The sequence below is a fragment of the Pongo pygmaeus genome, chromosome 11 (genome assembly GCF_028885625.2).
Source record: "Pongo pygmaeus isolate AG05252 chromosome 11, NHGRI_mPonPyg2-v2.0_pri, whole genome shotgun sequence".
NCBI classification, from domain to species: Eukaryota; Metazoa; Chordata; class Mammalia; order Primates; family Hominidae; genus Pongo; species Pongo pygmaeus.
In genome coordinates, this window is record NC_072384.2 from 103,462,239 (window position 1) to 103,482,777 (window position 20,539).

The 20,539-nt window shown below is 38.1% G+C and overlaps 1 protein-coding gene across 7 annotated transcripts in view; it reads left to right on the plus strand.

The window, feature by feature from the left end:
* Window positions 1-20,539, plus strand: part of NBEAL1 (neurobeachin like 1) — a 206,445-nt gene that overhangs the window by 144,330 nt on the left and 41,576 nt on the right. For all 7 annotated transcript variants that reach the window (XM_063648349.1, XM_054479175.2, XM_054479177.2 and 4 more), the window contains 7 exons: window positions 5,033-5,181; window positions 6,231-6,364; window positions 8,738-8,842; window positions 10,940-11,035; window positions 11,736-11,860; window positions 14,118-14,258; window positions 19,360-19,490. In XM_063648349.1, coding sequence (XP_063504419.1) covers window positions 5,033-5,181; window positions 6,231-6,364; window positions 8,738-8,842; window positions 10,940-11,035; window positions 11,736-11,860; window positions 14,118-14,258; window positions 19,360-19,490 — 881 coding nt within the window. The remainder of the gene's footprint in view (window positions 1-5,032; window positions 5,182-6,230; window positions 6,365-8,737; window positions 8,843-10,939; window positions 11,036-11,735; window positions 11,861-14,117; window positions 14,259-19,359; window positions 19,491-20,539) is intronic.

Here is a 20,539-nt window from a genome sequence, read left to right on the forward strand (position 1 = left end):
CCAAAATATGGATAATCACATTTTGCTTATCCATTCATCAATCAGTGAGCATTTAGGTTGTTTCTACTTTTAGGCTATTATGAATAGTACTTCCATGAATATTCAGGTACAAGTTTTTGTGCAAACATAAGTTTTTAGTTGTCTTGGTTATCTACCGAGGAGTATAATGGTTAGATCATATGATAATTCTGTTTGAACTTTTGAGGAATTACCAAACTGTTTTTTACAGGGACTGTGTCATTTTACATTTTCAGCAGCAAGGTATGAGTGTTCTAATTTCTGCACATCTACCTCAACTCTTGCTATCTTCCTTGTGGGTTTGTAAAAATTCATTATAGCCATCCTAGATGGTTTGAAGTCGTATCTGTATTATTTGCATTTTCCTAGTACCTAATAATGTTGAGCATCTTTTCATGTGCTTGTTTGCCATTAATATATATCTACTTTGGAGACTATATATGCAAATCACTTGCCCCCCCAGCTTTTTTTTTTTTTTTTTTGAGACAGAGTCTCGCTCTTGTCGCCCATGCCAGAGTGCAGTGGCTAGATCTCGGCTCACTGCAACCTCTACCTCCCAGGTTCAAGCAATTCTCCTGCCTTAGCCTCCTGAGTAGCTGGGATTACAGGCATCTGCCACTATGCCCCGCTAATTTTTGTACTTTTAGTAGAGATGGGATTTTGCCATGTCGGCCAGGCTAGTCTCAAACTCCTGACCTCAGGTGATCCACCCACCTCGGCTTCCCAAAGTGCCTGGATTACAGGCGTGAGCCACCACACCTGGCCTGGTTCTTTTTTTAAATGTTTTTAATTTCTGTCTCTTTATTGACAGTCTCTATTTGATTAGCTTCATTGCGGTAATTCCCTTTAATTCTTTAAACATAGTTTCCTTTTGTTCTTTTGATGTATTTATGATAGCTACTTTGAAGCCATTGTTAAATTGAACATCAGAGGTCCCCCAGAGACAGTTTCTTTTTATTGCTTTTGTGTTTATGGCTCATACTTTCCTTTTTCTTTGTTTTGTCATGATTTTTGTAAAAAAAACTATACACTTTTGATAACAAACTGTAGCCAATCTGGCTTCTGATCTCCCTCTGTTATGGTTGTTACTGTTGTGATTTTGTTTGTTTGTTTACTTTCCCGAACTAATTCTGTGGAGCCTGTTTTAACCGGCTGTGTGTTGCCAATGACGTCTCTATTCATTGGGATTTTGTTGTTTTGTTTTTTGTTGTAAAACCTGGCCTAGTAGGGATTGTCTGTAGGTCAGCATAGCTTGGTGGTCAGTCATTGGTTAGAGGTTGTGTTTAACCCCCCTGATCCAGCTGAGTGCTATAGCTCATGAGTATAATCCCAGCTATTCAGGAGGCTGAGGCAAGAGGATCACTAAAGGGCAGGAGTTTGAGACCAACCTGAGCAACATCGTGAGATCCTCTCTCTAAGAAAATAGGCCAGGTGGGCTGGGTGCAGTGGCTCACACCTGTAATCTCAGCATTTTGGGAGGCCGAGGCGGGTGGATCACGAGGTCAGGAGATTGAGATCATCCTGAGTAACACGGTGAAACCCTGTCTCTACTAAAAATACAAAAAATTAGCCGGGCGTGGTGGCGGGTGCCTGTAGTCCCAGCCACTTGGGAGGCTGAGGCAGGAGAATGGCGTGAACCCGGGAGGCGGAGCTTGCAGTGAGCCGAGATAGCGCCACTGCACTCCAGCCTGGGCAACAGAGCGAGACTCCATCTCAAAGAAAAAAAAAAAAAAATAGGCCAGGCGTGGTGGCTCACGCCTGTAATCCCAGCACTTTGGGAGGCCGAGGCAGGTGGATCACAAGGTTAGGAGATTGAGATCATCCTGGCCAACATCATGAAACCCTGTCTCTACTAGAAATACAAAAATTAGCCAGGCGTGGTGGCACGTGCCTGTAGTCCCAGCTACTCAGGAGGCTGAGGCAGGAGAATCGCTCCAACTCAGGAGGCAGAGGTTGCAGTGAGCTGAGATCACTCTACTGCACTCCAGCCTGGGTGACAGAGCAAGCCTCTGTCTCAAATAAATAAATAAATAAATAAATAAATAATAGCCAGCATGGTGGTGGTGTGTGCCTATAGTCTTAACTATTGGGAAGGCTGAGGCAAGAAGATCCTTTGAGCCCAGGAGATGAAAGCTGCAGTAAGCTATGATCACCCCACTGCAGTGCAGCCTGGGTAACAGAACCAGACCCTATCTCTAAAATAAATAAATAAATAAGCAAGACCTCCCCCCCATCTCTAAAATAAACAAACCCCTTGATCCAGTAAGACTGCCATCCTTTGCCAGTGGATCTGTACATGGCTTAGGGATTACCTTTAAAGTTCATGATTTGTATATCTGCCCTAATATGAGTTTTGGGGGTTTGGTTTTGTTTTGATTTGATTTGATTTTTTTTTTTTTTTTTTTTTTTGAGATGGAGTCTTACGCTGTCACCTAGGCTGGAGTGCAGTGGCGCGATCTCGGCTCACTGTAACCACCGCCTCTTGGGTTCGAGTGATTCTCATGCCTCAGCCTCTCAAGTAGCTGGAATTACAGGCGTGTGCCACTACGCCCAGCTAATTTTTTGTATTTTTTGTAGAGATGGGTTTCACCATGTTGGCCAGGCTAATCTCAAACTCCTGACCCCAAGTGATGCTCCCACCTTGGCCACCCAAAGTGCTGGGACTACAGGTGTGAGACACTGCACCCAGCCTAATATTTAACTTTCTATGTTCGTAAAGCCACATATTCAGCCAAGAATGAGTAGCTATGTCCCAAATATATTATTTGTTTACATTATAAACTACACATGGCAAATATTTCTTTGAAGCTCATTTTAATATTACAAATTGAGGGCCAGGCATGGTGGCCCTCAATTTGTCAGCACTTTGGGAGGCCACGGTGGACAGATCACTTGAGCTCAGGAGCTCCACACCAGCCTGGGCAACATGGCAAAATTCCGTCTCTACCAAAAATACAAAAAATTAACTTGGTGTGGTGATGTGAGCCTTTGGTCTCAGCTACTTGGGAGGCTGAAGTGGGAGGAATGTTTGAGCCTGAAAGGTGGAGGTTACAATGAGGCAAGATTGCACCACTGCACTCCAGCCTAGGTGTCAGAGTGAGACCCCATCTCAAAATATATATATATTACAAATTGACTAGATTCAGTAGTATCCTTTGGTGGCATAATCAGGATTTTTATTTGTATTAGTTCAGTAATTTTTTTTAGATTTCCTTTATTATTTTCAGAGTACTGGGTAGGGGCAGTTATATAGGGAACTATCTTGGTAGATATTCAGTTGGCTTTTTAATTGGGATTTTTTTTTTCTTTCTTTGATGACTAGTGAATTTAATGGATGTCAGACTCATTTGTTTTACACTGAAGAACCAAAATACTTTTTGTCATTTAATATAAATAACCCTCAGACTATTTACTTTTTTAGGGTTACTCATTGCTCTATTTATCAATGTAAATATTAGTATTTCAGTGTTTGGGAAAACATTCTTTCCAGTAATTATTTTTTTAAAAAAGAAAAGCTTAGTTTTAAATAAATGGTTGCAACATTACAAACTTAAATTGGTGATACAGAACTTCTCATGGAAACCCACTAAAAATAAAAATAGACTTAGTCATTGGTACCCTGGACATGAGGCAGATATGAAATGTCTAGGACCAGAGAGTAGCTGGCTTAAAAGATTTACTTGAATAACATTCTATGAGTGGTAGGAGCTCCCATTTCTCTCTTTTTTTTTTTTTTTTCTGAGACAGAGTGTTGCTCTTGTTGCCCAGGTTGGAGTGCAATGGCGTGATCTCGGCTCACCGCAAGCTGCGCCTCCCGGATTCAAGCGATTCTTTTGCCTCAGCCTCCCAAGTAGCTGGAATTACAAGCATGCACCACCACGCCCAGCTAATTTTGTATTTTTAGTAGAGACAGTGTTTCTCCATGTTGGTCAGGCTGGTCTTGAAGTCCCGACCTCAGGTAATCCGCCCACCTCTGCCTCCCAAAGTGCTGGGATTACAGGCATGAGCCACCGTGCCCACCCAGGAGCTCCTATTTCTATACTTGGCAGTTAAAGTCACCTAGGACACCAAAAGACTGTCTCTCCAGTTACTTCCTCCAGCAAACATAAATAATATTCCTCCTCATATAAGGTGACTTCACTTTAAGTAAGGTATGGCAATAGTAGCTCTTTGCATTATCTCCAGTTCCCTTGTTAGGGGAATGCTATGATGGTGATGCTCTCTAGTTTTAGTTACTCTTGAAAGTCTCATTGTATAGTTTAGGATTCGTATTTAGTACTTCTAAAAATTATTTACAAACACCACTACAATGCACTCTTAGTCACAGATTCGTGTATTTTGTGGGTCAATTCATGTCTCCCAGAATATAACTAAAATGACATGACCAATATTGCCTTATTTTTCAACTGTCCTCTGCTAGTTGTTTTACAGGTTCACTGTGTTTTATTATAATGGGTCATATAAAATCAGGATGTAAAGCTTATTTTTAATGAAACTGAATCATTGAGTAATAAAAATATTTGGACACTGTTTAAGTAATTTAATATGCAGAATACTTCTTAAGGGTAATTCAGATATTCTTTCCTGGACATTAATTTGACAGATAAGTGATTTATATTTGAGGCCAGGCACGGTGGCTCATGCATATTATCCCAGCACTTTGGGAGACCGAGGTGGGTGGATCTCTTGAGCTCAGGAGATCGAAACCAGCCTGGGCAACATGGCAAAACCCCACCTCTATAAAAAATATAAAAATTAGCTGGGCATGGTAGCATGCACCTGTATTCCCAGCTCCTTGGGAGGCTGAGGTGGGAGGATTGCTTGAGCCCAGGAGGCAGAGGTTGCAGTGATTGAGCCAACATTGTGCCACTGCACTCCAGCCTGGGTGACAGACAGCAAGACCTTGTCTCAAAAAAAAGAAAAAAAAGAGATTATATTTAAATATGGTATTCTTTTCTATTTAAGAAAAATAAATGGTTAGATTTTTCTGTTTATTGGCTTTTTGTTTTTACAGTGATGAGAAAGAAGAACAGGATCAAAAAGAAAAATTGGTATTGATGGAAGACTGTGAACTCATTACAATAATTGATGTAATTCCTGGCAGATTAGAAATCACTACTCAACACATTTACTTCTATGATGGCAGCATTGAAAAAGAAGATGGTGAGGAGTTCTGGAAAAAATAATTTTTGCTGTTCGATAATTAAGTATCCAATTTATCAATCATGAATGAGAAGAAGAAAGCAGTAAGATAGAACTGTCTATCATGTAAAAGGAGAAATGGAAAGTCAGTATCCAATTTATCAATCATGAATGAGAAGAAGAAAGCAGTAAGATAGAACTGTCTATCATGTAAAAGGAGAAATGGAAAGTCAGTGAGGGGTCAAATTTGTTATTCACCAAGGTGTGGAAGGGAATGCTTTTTAAAAATTATCAATGCATTTTTAAGGGTTTGGCTAGAGGGAATTGCTGTAAACTTAAGTTACAAAATACAGTGTTTATTTATTTATTTATTTATTTATTTATTTATTTATTTATTTATTTGAGATAGAGTTTCGCTCTTGTTGCCCAGGCTGGAGTGCAATGGTGCAATCTCGGCTCACTGAGACTTGAGACCGCTGCCTCCCGGGTTCAAGCGTTTCTCCTGCCTCAGCCTCTTGAGTAGCTGGGCTTACAGGCATGTGCCACCACACCCGGCTAATTTTGTATTTTTTTTTTTTAGTAGAGACGGGGTTTCTCCATGTTGGTCAGGCTGGTCTTGAACTCCCGATCTCATGTGATCAGCCCTCCTCAGCCTCCCAAAGTGCTGGGATTACAGATGTGAGCCACTGCACCCAACCTAATACAGTCTTCATTTTATCATACCTTTGTATGTGTATTAATTCCTATAGGCTTCTCATGTCATCCTTTATGTGATAATAAAAGGATGATTAAATCTAAGATGCCAGCATACAGAGAAAAGGAAAACTGTTTCTGAGATGTATTCAGAATTATATTGTATTCTAATGGGAAGGCAGTAGAATAGTTATAGAACTTTAAAATAGTTTAAAAGAACCAGTTTAAATATCCAACACATTTAACAAATAGTTTATATAGTACAGAAAGTGAATTCCTTTTTCATAAAACTTTTTGTCAAGAACTAAGAGGTATTTTCTACATAGCATGAGTAACTTTATATAGTATCTCAGTCACAAGATTTCTTCTGTTTTCAGGAGTAGGCTTTGATTTCAAGTGGCCTCATTCTCAAATTCGAGAGATTCACCTCCGGCGTTACAACTTAAGAAGATCAGCCCTTGAGATTTTTCACGTTGACCAATCCAACTACTTTCTCAATTTCAAAAAAGAGGTATGTATTATGGTTTCAGGAAATCCCAAAATACTAGCTTTAAATACGTTTCCAGCTAGTGAGCTCTAATGGAGCTTTGGGCTGTATTCTTTTGTCAAGACAAAATGTTAAAGGAAAAAATATATACTTTGCGGGCTAATCAGTGTATGAATTTTTGTTGAGATTTATTTACGTTTGAGTTTTGGGGGAGTTCAGTTTTTATATATGTGGATAGATAAAGTAGAATTTTTAGTGCCTCATTACATTCACTTGTGATATAATATACAATATGTAAGCTATGACAAGATTTATTAAATTAAATTGGTTTCAAATTCGAAAATAATGAGGAATCTATTTCTTCTAGGAATATAGTAAATTCTTAAGTAGAGTAAGTTGTTAACTGCATATGCACTAAAGCCAGATTACCAGGGTCCATGTACTGTCTCCACCAGTAGCTGTAAGCCTGGGCTCATTACTGAGAATGCTTGGGCCCAGCCTTCCTTCCCTCTCTCATTCACTTGAGGTCAGACATGTATTATAGTTTGACAGCTCTCCCCACCTTGCATAGCTCTCCCATTTTCTCTCGTAGGCATCTCCCCTAGTAAAATATTTGCATTTTAATTGTGTCTTGGCATCTGCTTTTCAGAAGACTCACATTAGCACACACAATAACTAATTTTCCATTCTTCTGTGGAACCCAGGTTGACTTATTGGTGATTTGATTAAGATGTTTAAAGACCATTCTTCTAGTTTTACAAAAGGAAGTCTTTTTACTATTACAAGAAAGTTTTCTTTCATAGGAAAATACAAAGCATGTGTTTTATGGAAAGCTGTGTCATGTAATTAAACTAAGTCTGCCCCTGCTAAGTACTGGGTGTTTGTATAACTGTATTGTCTTTAAAGTACATTTGTATAAAGTGGCTAATCTTTATAACAACCATGAGATTAAATGTAGCAAATTTGGCCAGACACAGTGGCTCATGCCTGTAATCCCAGCACTTTGGGAGGCTGAGGTGGGCGGATCACCTGAAGTCAGGAGTTCGAGACCACCCTGGCCAACATGGTGAAACACCATCTCTACTAATACAAAAATTAGCTGGTCGTGGTGGCGCATGCCTGTAATCCCAGCTACTTGGGAGGCTGAGGCAGGAGAATCACTTGAACCTGGGAGGCGGAGACTGCAGTGAGCCGAGATCACGCTATTGCACTCCAGCCTGGACAACAAGAGTGAAACTCCGTCTCCAAAATAAATAAATAAATAAATAAGGCAGATTCTGGCTGGGTACGATAGCTCATGCCTGTAGTCCTAGCACTTTGGGAAGCTGAGGCGGCTGGATCACTTGAGGTCAAGAGTTTGAGACCAGCCTGCCCAACATGGTAAAACCCCATGTGTACTAAAACTACAGAAATTAGCTGGGCGTGGTGATGCACACCTGTAATGCCAACTGCTCGAGAGGCTGAGGTAGGAGAATTGCTTGAACTCTGGAGGCAGAGGTTACAGTGAGCCGAGATCACGCCAGTGCACTCTAGCCTGGTTGACAGAGCGAGACTCCATCTCAAAAAAAAAGGCAAATTCCATTATTCCTTTTTTAATAGTTAAAGAAACTATAAGTGAATTTTATAACTTTGCATTTGTATAGCCCTGAATAATTCACAGTACTATAAGGATAGATATTATGTTTAATTTAATTTATTTGCCAAGATGATTAGTAAATTGCAGAACTAAATTTGAAGTATACTTGCAAGTTTTCTAATTCAAAGTCTAATAATATTTCCGTTATACACGATAACTTTTGTAAACATACATGGCTTGATTTCAGCAAGTACAATAGAGAAATTAAAACCATAATCTACTGTTTATATGAAATGTCCAGAACAGGCAAACCCATAGAGACAGAAATTAGATTAATAATTGTCAGGGAATGGGAAGGAGACAGAATTGAGAAGTAGCTGTTAGTCACTATGGGATTTCTATTTGAGGTGATAAAAAATTTCTGAAGTTAGATAATGGTGATAGTCACACAACTGTTTGAATATAGTAAAAAAAAAAAAAAAAAAACCACTGAGGCCAGGTGTGGTGGCTCACGCATGTAATCCCAGCACTTTGGGAGCTTGAGGTGGGAGGATCACTTGTTGCCCAGGAGTTTGAGATCAGCCTGGGCTACATGGTAAAACCCCATCTCTACAAAAAATACAAAAAAATTAGCCAAGATCACACCACTGCACTCCAGCCTGGGCGACAGAGACTGTCTCAACAAAACAAAACAAAACACAGAACACTAAGTTGTGAACTTTAAAAGGGTGAATTGTCTGTCAGTACAGCTATTGTGACTACCATAATCTTCCAAGTTTGTCTTGATTCATTTTTAAAGTATAAAATGCTGTTTTTTATAGGTTAGAAACAAAATATATAGCAGACTGTTATCACTTCATTCTCCAAATAGTTATTATGGAAGCAGATCACCACAGGAGTTATTCAAAGCATCAGGATTGACACAGGTAGGAAATTGTAATAGTCTCTGATGAACTGTTCTGCTCTTCATTTTAAGTAAAACTTGACTTCTTCTGATTATTTTCCTTTGATTTTTACAACTACTGTTCTTCCATTCAGACTGATCTTTTGAATTATCTTTAAATCTTCCTTTGTTTCCCTCACACAGACAGTGCCCTCCCTGCCACCTCCTGTATCATTCAGTTCATGGGTATATCCGTCAATAATTTTCTGTTTTTAAAAAATAGGGCTGGGTGCCGTTTCTCACGCCTGTAATCCCAGCACTTTGGGAGGCTGAGGCAGGCGGATCACCTGAGGTCAGGAGTTCAAGACCAGCCTGGCCAACATGGTGAAACGCCATCTCTACTAAAAAATACAAAAAGTAGCCAGGCGTGTTGGCACGCACCTGTAATCCCAGCTACTCGGGAGGCTGAGGCGGGAGAATCGCTTGAACCGGGGAGACGGAGGTTGTGGTGAGCTAAGATTCGTGCCACTGCACTGCAGCCTGGGCGACAGAGCAAGACTCTGTCACAAAAAAAAATAATAATAATAACATGGGTTTTAAAATCTTAATAATAAAAATAATCAATGCATGAGTTTAAAAAAAAAGGGAAAAAGGGCCTGGAAAGGGCCAAAAAATGCCAATTCTCCTACCAGCCAAAGTGAATTAATGCTCTCATTAATTATATTCTTATTTATATCCCAGTGTCACTGGGATTTGTTCTGCCAGGACGCAAAGGAAAGCTATTGTTTTTGGCTTTCCAGGACTGTTCGTAGTCTCTTAATCGGGGTCTTTGCTTCCTGGCTCTCTCCTTCCTCCCACAAAACACATTAATCTTTCTTAAGTGTTGCCCTTATTCAAGACCCATCTGCAATTCTTTACTATTGCCAGTGAAAAAGTTTTATTTAATAAAGTACGTTTCCTGTTGCCTCTGCAATAAACTTTATTTTTTAAGTGCTGATCCCTCAACTTGGCACTCAAGAACAATTGGGCTACACCTAAGTATCCTCTGAGGATAATTAATGTAATGTTTCATTAAAATAGTTGGATAGTTTTAATATATCAAGATACTGTTTTTTAATATGCATACTTATGAAAATTTCAATTTGTAACAAAAATTTCTAAGTGGAATAGTCCTTCTAAAATTTGAAATTTTAGGCCACAAGCAGTGGCTCACACCTGTAATCCCAGCACGAAGGCGGGTGGATCACCTGAGGTCAGAGTTCGAGACCAGCCTGGCCAACATGTGAAACCCCATCTCTACTAAAAATACAAAAAATTAGCTGGAAGTGGTGGCGGGTGCCTGTAATCCCAGCGACTCAGGAGGCTGAGGAAGGAGAATCACTTGAACCCTGGAGGCAGAGGTCACAGTGAGCTGAGATCACGCCATTGCACTCCAGCCTGGGCAACAAGAGTGAAACTCCATCTCAAAAATAAAAAAGTAATTTAAAAAATGAAATAATAAAATAAAATGTGAAATTTTAAGACATTTATTCTGGGCATGGTGGCTCATACCTATAAACCCAATGCTTTGGGAGGTCAAGCCAGGAGCATCAGTTGAGGCCAGGAGTTTGAGACCAGCCTGGGCAACAAAGCAAGACCTCGTCTCTACAAATAGTTTAAAAAATTAGCCAGTGTAATAGGGCATACCTTTAGTCCTAGCTACTCGGGAGGCTAAGCCAGGTAGATAGCTTGAGCCCAGGAGCTTGAGGCTGTAATGAGCTATGATTGCTTCACTGCACTGCACTCCAGCCTGGGTGACAGAGTGAGACCGTTTCTCTGAAATAAATAAAATAAAAATTGTAAGGTATTCAAATAAAACATTTAATTGAAGAAAAGACAAGTCTTTTTTTTTTTTTTAGGAAAGAATTTTTATCAAGACCTTCTAGACTGTGGTATAAGATTTATATTGAATTTTCTGTTCCTTTTTTAGAGACCAATATTTTAAAAGTAGTAAATTTAGGAAAAGTATATTGATTTATCTCCCTGTTGTACCTTTTTTTTTTTTTTTTTAGCCCATTCTTGGTACTGTCGGTAATAGCTACCAATGTCTAAGAGATGTAGATTTTTAAATTTTGATATTGCTCTTTTTTGTGCTGTCTAGAAATGGGTAAACAGAGAGATATCAAATTTTGACTACCTCATTCAAATAAATACAATGGCAGGACGAACCTATAATGACCTTGCACAGTATCCTGTGGTAAGTTTTGCATAAACCTTATAAATGTGGAATTGCCCTACGGTTTTATAAATCACAGAAGTATATACATGATACTTATTTTTTATTTAAAAAATAGAAAAACACTTTGGCCTTTCTGTATGTTTTCTACCCAGTTATTTTCAAAAAGTATATAAACATGAAAACTAATTTAAATAAAAGCCTTTTTTCTTTCACTTCATTGAAAATATCCAGTGGGGCCGGGCACGGTGGCTCATGCTTGTAATCCCAGCACTTTGGGAAGACAAGGCGGGTGGATCACCTGAGGTCAGGAGTTTGAGACGAGCCTAGTAAACATGGTGAAACCCGTCTCTACTAAAAATACAAAAATTAGCTGGGTGTGGTGGTGCACACCTGTAATCCCAGCTACTCAGGAGGCTGAGGCAGGAGAATCACTTGAACTCAGGAGGCAGAGGTTGCAGTGAGCCGAGACCATGACACTGCACTCCAGCCTGGGCGACAGAGCAAGACTTTGTCTCAAAAAAAAAGAAAAGATTCCAGTGGAATTATAGGAAATAATGCTTCTGGTTATTGAACTAAAGATGAATGGATATTTACGACAGGGAAAAAATATTTTTAGAGACTGTCCATTTTTGTCTTTAGATAACCATTTGATATTAGATATGAGGATATTAGCTTCTCTAGGAAGGAATGTCTAAATTGTAAATTATGGCTCTTTTAGTTTCCCTGGATTTTACAAGATTATACTTCGGAAGAGTTGGACCTTAATAACCCTGCTGTATTTCGAGATCTTTCCAAACCAATTGGGGTAGTTAATGAAAAAAATGCCAAAGCTATGCGAGAAAAGTAAGTGCTTCTTATTCCTTTTGTAAAATACACATTGCTTCTTTGAATTTGTATTGATTTTTTACTATGGCCAACCAAAAATTTTTTTTTTTACCGTACTACTACTTTTGATAATCAGAGTCTGATAATTACTTCACTAAGTTTTCTTGAAAATATCTTGTTTGCCCTTCAGAAATCTTGACTATACTTGTGTTGATTTCCCTTCATCACCAAATTTAAATTGATATTGCTCAGAATTTCTTTTTACCATGTAATAAGTATGTGCTAAAGAGTAATAAATTCTTGAAATTTTTCTTCCCAGATGTTTTAAACTTTATAACTTAATAATCAAACATATTAAAGTATCTGTTTAATATAATATTTGGGTAGATATACAACTTATACTGATGTGTTTCAGTAATAATGTGAATAAAGAAGAGAGAATGTGGGGCAATTTAGAACATGTCATTTTGATAAGAAGAAGAAAATTTTATAGTTCTGTTTATGATCTACCCTATCAACTTCTCACAATTAATTTTTTCAAGACAAGCTGCCCACAGGCAACAGAATAACCTGATTTTAATTTCCCTTTTTCTCCCTGTGAACTTAGGGATGACTTTTGAGTTTTGAATTCTAATAATAAGGACAAAACTATTTTACAAATTAACTTAGTTATAGATTGATATGAAAGTTAATGGTACTTTTTTTTTCTACTTTTTCTTTGCAAACCTTCCCTAGGATTTTTACGATGTTTAATGTTTGATTTGACTTGATTTACCAGTGGAACTTTGCTGTGTATATATGTATACCATCACTGCCATTAGTCAAACTTTTTTCTGATAATAACCAAAAGAAGGTTTTGTAATTTTTTAAAACAGTGTTCTACAGGAAACACTCATATAAATAACTTATTTTATTGGTAATTAAAGATACAAGTTGTTTTACATTTTAGTGGTACATTTTTGCATTGTAGATACAAATGGCTTTGACCTGAAAACTTTTTTATTCCCCTGAATATTAATGATTAGTATGTAAAAGGAAATTGGCCCCAGCTTAATGAACCCATTACTATTTTGGTTTTTGAAATTCAGTGTTTATGGCCTACAAAAATCTTTTATTCTTATTTAGATTTTATACACACTAATTCAGATGTCACCATTCAGACCAATTATGCATGTATCAGTGATAGACCTTGAAGAATCACTGTATATCTTTTTTCTTTTACCTTTAGATTTCTAGGTATTAATTTTCACAATTCTTGACTGGTTCTTCCTTTTTTTTTTTTTTTTTTTTCCTGTTACCTTGGCCACAAAAGGATGTTTAATTATCACAGTGCTTTATACTAGCAAAAAAAAAAAAAAAACAAGGAAACAATCTAAGTGTCTGAAAAGTAAAGAAATAGTTAAATTGTGGTACATCTATACAGTATTATGTACCTGTTAAAAATAGACTACTCAGTCATTTGGAAAGATGTCCGTAGAAAATTGTTAAATGAAAAATTGTTAAATGAAAATTGTTAAATGAAAAATATATTGTTATGAACAATATATGTAGCATTTTTATGTAAAAAATATTTGTATATTAATTTATACATTAGGATAGATAGATATTCACCAAAAAATTTGTGTTAATTATCTCTGGGATGTGGAATTGTAGTTGATTTTAAGTTTCTTCTGTTTTGATTCTCTATTTTCTAATTTTCCTACAATGAACGTGTATTATTATTGCATAACAAAAACTATTTCAGGCTGGGTGCGGTGGCTCACACCTGTAATCCCAGCACTTTGGAAGGCCGAGGCAGGTGGATCACGAGGTCAAGAGATCGAGACCATCCTGGCTAACATGGTGGAACCCTGTCTCTACTGGGCGTGGTGGCGGGCACCTGTAGTCCCAGCTACTCGGGAGGCTGAGGCAGGAGAATGGCGTGAACCCAGGAGGTGGAGCTTGCAGTGAGCCGAGATCGTGCCACTGCACTCCAGCCTGAGCGACAGAGCAAGATTCTGTCTCAAATAAATAAATAAATAAATAAAATAAAAATAAAAACTATTCCAGAATTAAGTGTTTATGATATTTTGTTCTTCAGAAAAAAGTATTAAGGAATAACACTTTTTTCATTTTCTAATTTCGTGTGATAATATGAATACAGAGTTTGATAATGAGGCATATGAAGAAGGATGGACTTTTTAAAAACTGTATTTTCAGAAATAAAATACAAACTTAAGCCCCCTTATGTACTTTATTATTGTGGTTATAAAACTTTAGGATTTTTTCCCCACAGATATGAAAATTTTGAGGATCCTATGGGAACTATTGATAAGTTTCACTATGGTACTCACTATTCAAATTCTGCGGGGGTCATGCACTATCTCATTCGTGTAGAACCGTTCACCACCCTCCACATCCAACTTCAGAGTGGAAGGTATGTTTTGAGTAAATAAGCTATTTTTTTATGACTATGTTAGTGTTGAAAACTGTTTGCCTTCATGTCATGTACTGTGTAACATGTCTTTTTTTATTCTCCTGTATTAAATTTTGATCAGCTAAAAATAAACTAGTTTGAGAATGAGTCACTCAAACTGACTCACACAAGTGACTTAAGGAGAATTCCTTTTTCAGTGTTATCCCAGTGTACCTTTGTGATTCTTACTGTTTTGAGGAATCTACCAGAGATTTATAATTAGATCTGATTTAGAGCTAAATGTAAGGCATCACGGGAGAGTCAAACCAATCCAATGCCTATGCCTATGTAGTCCTAAAAATATGTATCATGAGGAGTGGAAGGAGGAGCAATAAGAGACTCTTACATCATTACGGCAGCTCAAACAAGTCTTTGATACCACTGTATTTACACTGTGGGTATTATAACTTACCTATGTTGTACATTTTCCTAATCCTAAGGAAACCAGCTTTTCCATGAATCTTCTGTTCCTCAATAAATCCACCACATAGTCCCTACTTATACATGTTTTGTCTCCATGTTGCCTTATTCTTTAACAACCATTTTGCCTTCTCTACCCAATCCAGAGCTACGTAAATATTGCCTATTCTGTTCTCTTTCCATGTAGCTTTTATCTTTCACAGTTAGCCTGGGTTCCTTATTTCTGTTTATGTACAATAAGCCTTGGCTTTCAAGAAGAGACTCTGGCCCTAAGATCACTAAACATCCCCAGATTTTACATGTACCATGTAACCTTTGATGGTGACCTTTGAAGTATTATATAATCTATTTTTGAAGCTTTGTAAAAATTCATTTAGTCATAAAATTATTAAAAGCTGGAAAGATCCAGTTATACTTTATTGCATCTTTTTTTTTGGGGTGGGGGGACAGAGTCTCACTCCTTTACCCAGGCTGGAGTGCAGTGGTGCAATCTCAGCTCACTGAGATGCGTGTGGTGTGGTGTGCCACCACACCTGGGTAATTTTTTTGTATTTTTGGTAGAGATGGGGTTTTGCCATATTGCCCAGGCTGGTCTTGAACTCCTGATGTTAAGTGATCCACCCACCTTGGCCTCCCAAAGTAAGTATCTGATAGAAGATACTTTTCTCTCCATAAGATACAGTAAAGTAGGCCAGTTGTGGCGGTTCACACCTCTAATGCCAGCACTTTGGGAGGCCAAGGTGGGTGGATCACCTGAGGTCAGAATTTCGAGACCAGCCTGGCCTGGCCAACATGGTGAAACCCCGTCTCTACTAAAAATACAAAAAAATTAGCCAGGCATGGTAGTACATGCCTGTAGTCCTAGCTACTCAGGAGACTGAGGCATGGGAATCGCTTGAACATGGGAGGCGGAGGTTTCAGTGAGCTGAGATTGTGCCACTGCACTCCAGGCTGGGTGAAGGAGTGAAACTGTCTCAAAAAAAAAAAAAAATTCAATAAAGTATAACTAGGTCTTTTCAGCTTTTAATAATTTTATGACTAAATTATTTTTTTACAAAGCTTCAAAAATAGATTGTATAATACTTCAAAGTCACCATCAAGAAAGTAAAAACTGGCCAAACATGTTGGCTTATGCTTTTAATCCCCAACACTTTGGGAGGCCAGGTCAGGTGGATCACTTGAGCCCATGAGTTTGAGATCAGCCTAGGCAACAAGGCAAAACCCCATCTCTACAAAAAAAAGAAAGTTAGTCGGGTGTGGTGGTGTGCACCTGTAGTCCCAGCTACTTGGGAGGCTGAGGTGGGAGGATAGATTGAACCCAGGAGGTCGAGGCTATAGTGAACCATGATTGCACCACTGTTCTCCAGCCTGGGTGACACAGCAAAGCTCTATCTCAAAAAAAAAAAAAGGAAAAGAAAGGAAAAGAAATGAAAACTATATCTGATAAGGGACTTTTATATATTTGTACCTAGAATATATAAAAAACCCTTACACTCAAGGTGAGGTGGCACACACCTATAACTTCAGCTACTCAGGAGGCTGAGGCACAAGGATTGCTTGAGCCCAGGAGTTCAAGTTCAGCCTGGGCAACATAGTGAGACGCCCATCTCTATTTAAAAAAAAAAAAAAAAAAAAAGAGGGAGGGGTAAGAGTTCTTATATCTTAATAATAAAAATACAACCCAATTAAAACATAGACAACAGATCTAAATAAACATTTCTTCAAAGGAGATATGCAAATATTCAGTAAATACATGAAAAGATGCTCAACAGCATGAGTCATCAGGGAAATTCAAATCAAAACCACAGTGAGATGCCACTTCACACCCACTGTGATAGCTATAATAAAAAAGACAAATAATAACTAGTGCTGAAGAGCATGTGGAAAAATTGGAACCCTTATAAATACTGCCAGTGGGAATGTAAAATGGTGTAGCTTTTGTGGAAAATAGTCTGGCAGTTCCTCAAAAGGTTAAATATAGACGGCTGGGTGTGGTGGCTCACACTTGTAATCCCAGCACATTGGGAGGCTGAGGTAGGCAAATCACTTGAGGTCAGGCGTTCAAGACCAGTCTGGCAAACATAGTAAAACCCTGTCTCTACTAAAAATACAAAAATTTTCTGGGCGTGGTGGTAGGTGCCTGTAATCCTAGCTACTCTGGAGGCTGAGGCAGGAAAATTGCCTGAACCCGGGAGGCGGACATTTCAGTGAGCCAAGATCATGTCACTGCACTCCAGCCTGGGCGACAGAGCAATACTCCATCTCAAAAAAAAAAAAAAAAAAAAGGTAAATATAGAATTGCTGTATAACCTAGAAATTCCACTTCTAGATACATACCTAAGATAATTGAAGACATATATGCCCACAAAAATTTGTACATAAATGTTCATACCAGTCATTTTTTTTCCTTTCTTTTTTTTTTTTTTTTTTTGAGACAGTCTCACTCTGTCGCCCAGGCTGGAGTGCAGTGGCTCAGTTTCAGCTCACTGCAACCTCCATCTCCCAGGCTCAAGCCATTCTCCTGCCTCAGCCTCCAAAGTACCTGGGACTCTAGGTGTGCACCACCACACTCAAGTAATTTTTTTGTATTTTTGGTAGAGACAGGGTTTTGCCATATTACCCAGGCTGGTCATGAACTCCTGATCTCAAGTGATCTGCCCACCTTGGCCTACCAAAGTGCTGGGATTACAGGCGTAAGTCACCTCACCTGGCCGTACCAGTATAATTTATAACCAAAAAGTAGAAGCAAACAAGTGTCCATCTACTGATAAATGAATAATGTGATATATCCATACAATGGAATATTATTTGGCCATGAATGAATTCAAGGAATGAAGTATTGATACATGCTATAATATGAATGAACCTTGAAAACATTATGCCAAATGAAATAAGCCAGACACAAAAGGGCACATATTACATGACTTACATGAAATGTCCAAAATACACAGATAGTCAGAATAGGCAAAATGAAATAAAAGTAAGCATAGAGATATAAGGTACATTAGCAGTCTCCAGGGGTGGCAGTAGGGTGAATGGGCAGTGACTGCTAACAGGTACAACATTTCTTCTTGGAGTGATGAGAATGTTGTAAAATTCACTGTGATGATAGTTGCACAATTATGAATATACTGAATTAAACCCTTGAATTGTCCACTTAAAACGAGCAATTTATATGTTAATTTTATCTCAAAACTATACCTCTTCTTGAATATACTGTATACTGAAATGTTTTAGATGGTCAGATGTCTATAATTAAATCATAATTAAATTCAAAATTCTGTTAAGATCAGCTCTGCTTCAAACCAAGATTAAATAGGTGTAAAAAACAAGAGACAAATAGGTCATTAATGTCACTTTTTTTCCTTGTAGCGTAGCCTTACCTTAGACTCAAGGCCATTAAATACTTAATAAATCCAGGAAAACAATATCAAATGAAATATAACAGAAGGGATTTATACTGTTGTTTTATTAGGGAAAGCATAATACAATTGCAGCATATCCACTTGAGCTTCATTCAGCTACTATAGACGTAGTGCCCTTGATTAAATTTAAATAAATAAAATTCAGCCAGGAGCAGTGGCCTGGGCCTCTTGGTCCCAGCTACTTGGAAGGCTGAGGTGGGAGAATCTCTTGAGGCCAGGAGTTTGACACTGCAGCACATTATGATGGTGCCTGTGAATAGCCACTGCACTCCAGCCTGGGCAACATAGTGAGACCCTCATCTCTAAAATAAGTAAATATGTAAAATTAATTAATTGAAAATTAAATAATATTAAAATAAGACAATAGATTATGCAAGTAAAACATAAAAGCTTTAGCCACAAAGTTATTTCCCTAACTCACTCTCTGGTTTTAAGAGGAAGAGTTTGTAAAAATATTTATATATCAGTGATTAAATCAGCAGCATTCCTATAGATCTATTAACCAAGTATATTGATACTATAATGTTTATAATCATATTTATACTCTGATTTTCAAATATTGAAATAACCTTCACTTTCTATAATAAATTTTATTCAGGAAAAAATGCCTTTTTTTTTTTTTTTTGAGACAGAGTCTTGCTCTGTCGGCCAGGCTGGAGTGCAGTGGCACCATCTCCCGGGAACCTCTGCCTCCCGGGCTCAAGCAATTCTCCTGGCTCAGCCTCCCAAGTAGCTGGGATTACAGGTGTGTGTCACCACGCCCAGCTAATTTTTGTATTTTTAGTAGCAACGAGGTTTCACCATGTTGACCAGGCTGGTCTTGAACTCCTGACCTGAGTTTATCCACCACCTCGGCCTCGGCCTCCCAAAGTGCTGGAATTACAGGCATGAGCCACCGCACCCAGCCCTAAAAAGACTCTCAAGATTATATTTAATTTATTTGAAATTTTTCTCCAGTATGATTTGGTTTTCAACTAGTTCAACTAAGGTGCTACTGGTGATTAAAATTAGAGTATTTAGTTCCTGACAACACAATATGAAAGATAGAGATTATCATAATAAGGAGAGTTAATTGTACATGTAGGCATTAAAGAGGAAGATTCAGAAAACAGTACCTCTGATCGTTAGGAACCCTGAAGGGAGTTTAAAAGTTTTGTTTCATGTCTTGTTGTTGATTTCATTCAATATTTACGTTCTCTTTTAATTTCTACATGCAGGTTTGACTGTGCAGATCGACAGTTCCATTCTATTCCTGCTACGTGGCAAGCTCTTATGGATAATCCATATGATGTTAAAGAACTTATTCCTGAATTCTTCTATTTCCCAGAGTTTTTGGAAAATCAAAATCGTAAGAAATAGAGGATTAAAAATTTGACTAGCAGGTCCCAATGGAGGAGCCTCAAAATGTCTTTCAGGACATTTTTGTAATATCCTGTAGATTATTTAAGATTCATTCTGTCTATGGATTACTTAGTGACAGGGCTGAACTAATGCTGTGAGTCTTAACCTTCCAGGGAAGTGCTATAGGGAACTAAGCTAAAGGAGTCAAATTTGAATCAGTAAGAGAATTTATCAGACTGCAGTGTTTACTAGGGAAGCAAAAATGACCATATGCTATTTTAGCTATATATACCACTTAGGTTAAAAGTGTTTGAGTTAGATAAGGCGAGGATTTAGACTAACCATCAGCTGACTACAGGTCTATTAACCAACTCCATGGGCAAACTCATGTCTTTGTATATACAGTTTCACTGAACACAGCCAGCCAATTTTTTTTTTTTTGAGATAGGGTCTCGCTTTTCCCTTAGGCTGGAATGCAGTGCTGTGATCACTACTCACTGCAGCCTTGACCTCCTGGGCTCAAGCAATCCTCTCAGCTCAGCCTCCTGAGTAGCTAGGACTACAGGTCTGCACCACCATGCCCACAATTTTTTTTTTGTAGAGATGGGGGTCTCACTTTGTTGTCCAGGCTGGTCTCGAACTCCTGGACTCAAGTGATCCTTCCGCCTTGGCCTCCCAAAGTGCTCAGATTACAGGTGGGAGTCACCATGCCCGGCCAGCCAATTCATTTTTGTATCATAGAAGGTTACTTTCAAAGTAAGCATAGTGGCAGATTGGAGTAGTTGCAACAGATATGATATCACTCACAAAGCCAAAAATATTTATTCTTTGACTTTTTATAGGAAAAATTTGGTAACTCCTGATTTAGAGCATGCAAGAGTAGGCAAATTAAAATGACAGGGTATAAGTTACTATAATATTTGAAAATTTATGTTATGTTTTTGAAGTAGAGAAGTATGGAGTTAAATATTAATACCTTTTTAAATGTCCAAATCCTTTTTCTGTGAGGTAGTTTTATATTTACTTTTAAGTACAAATAAGGAAATTAGCAATATT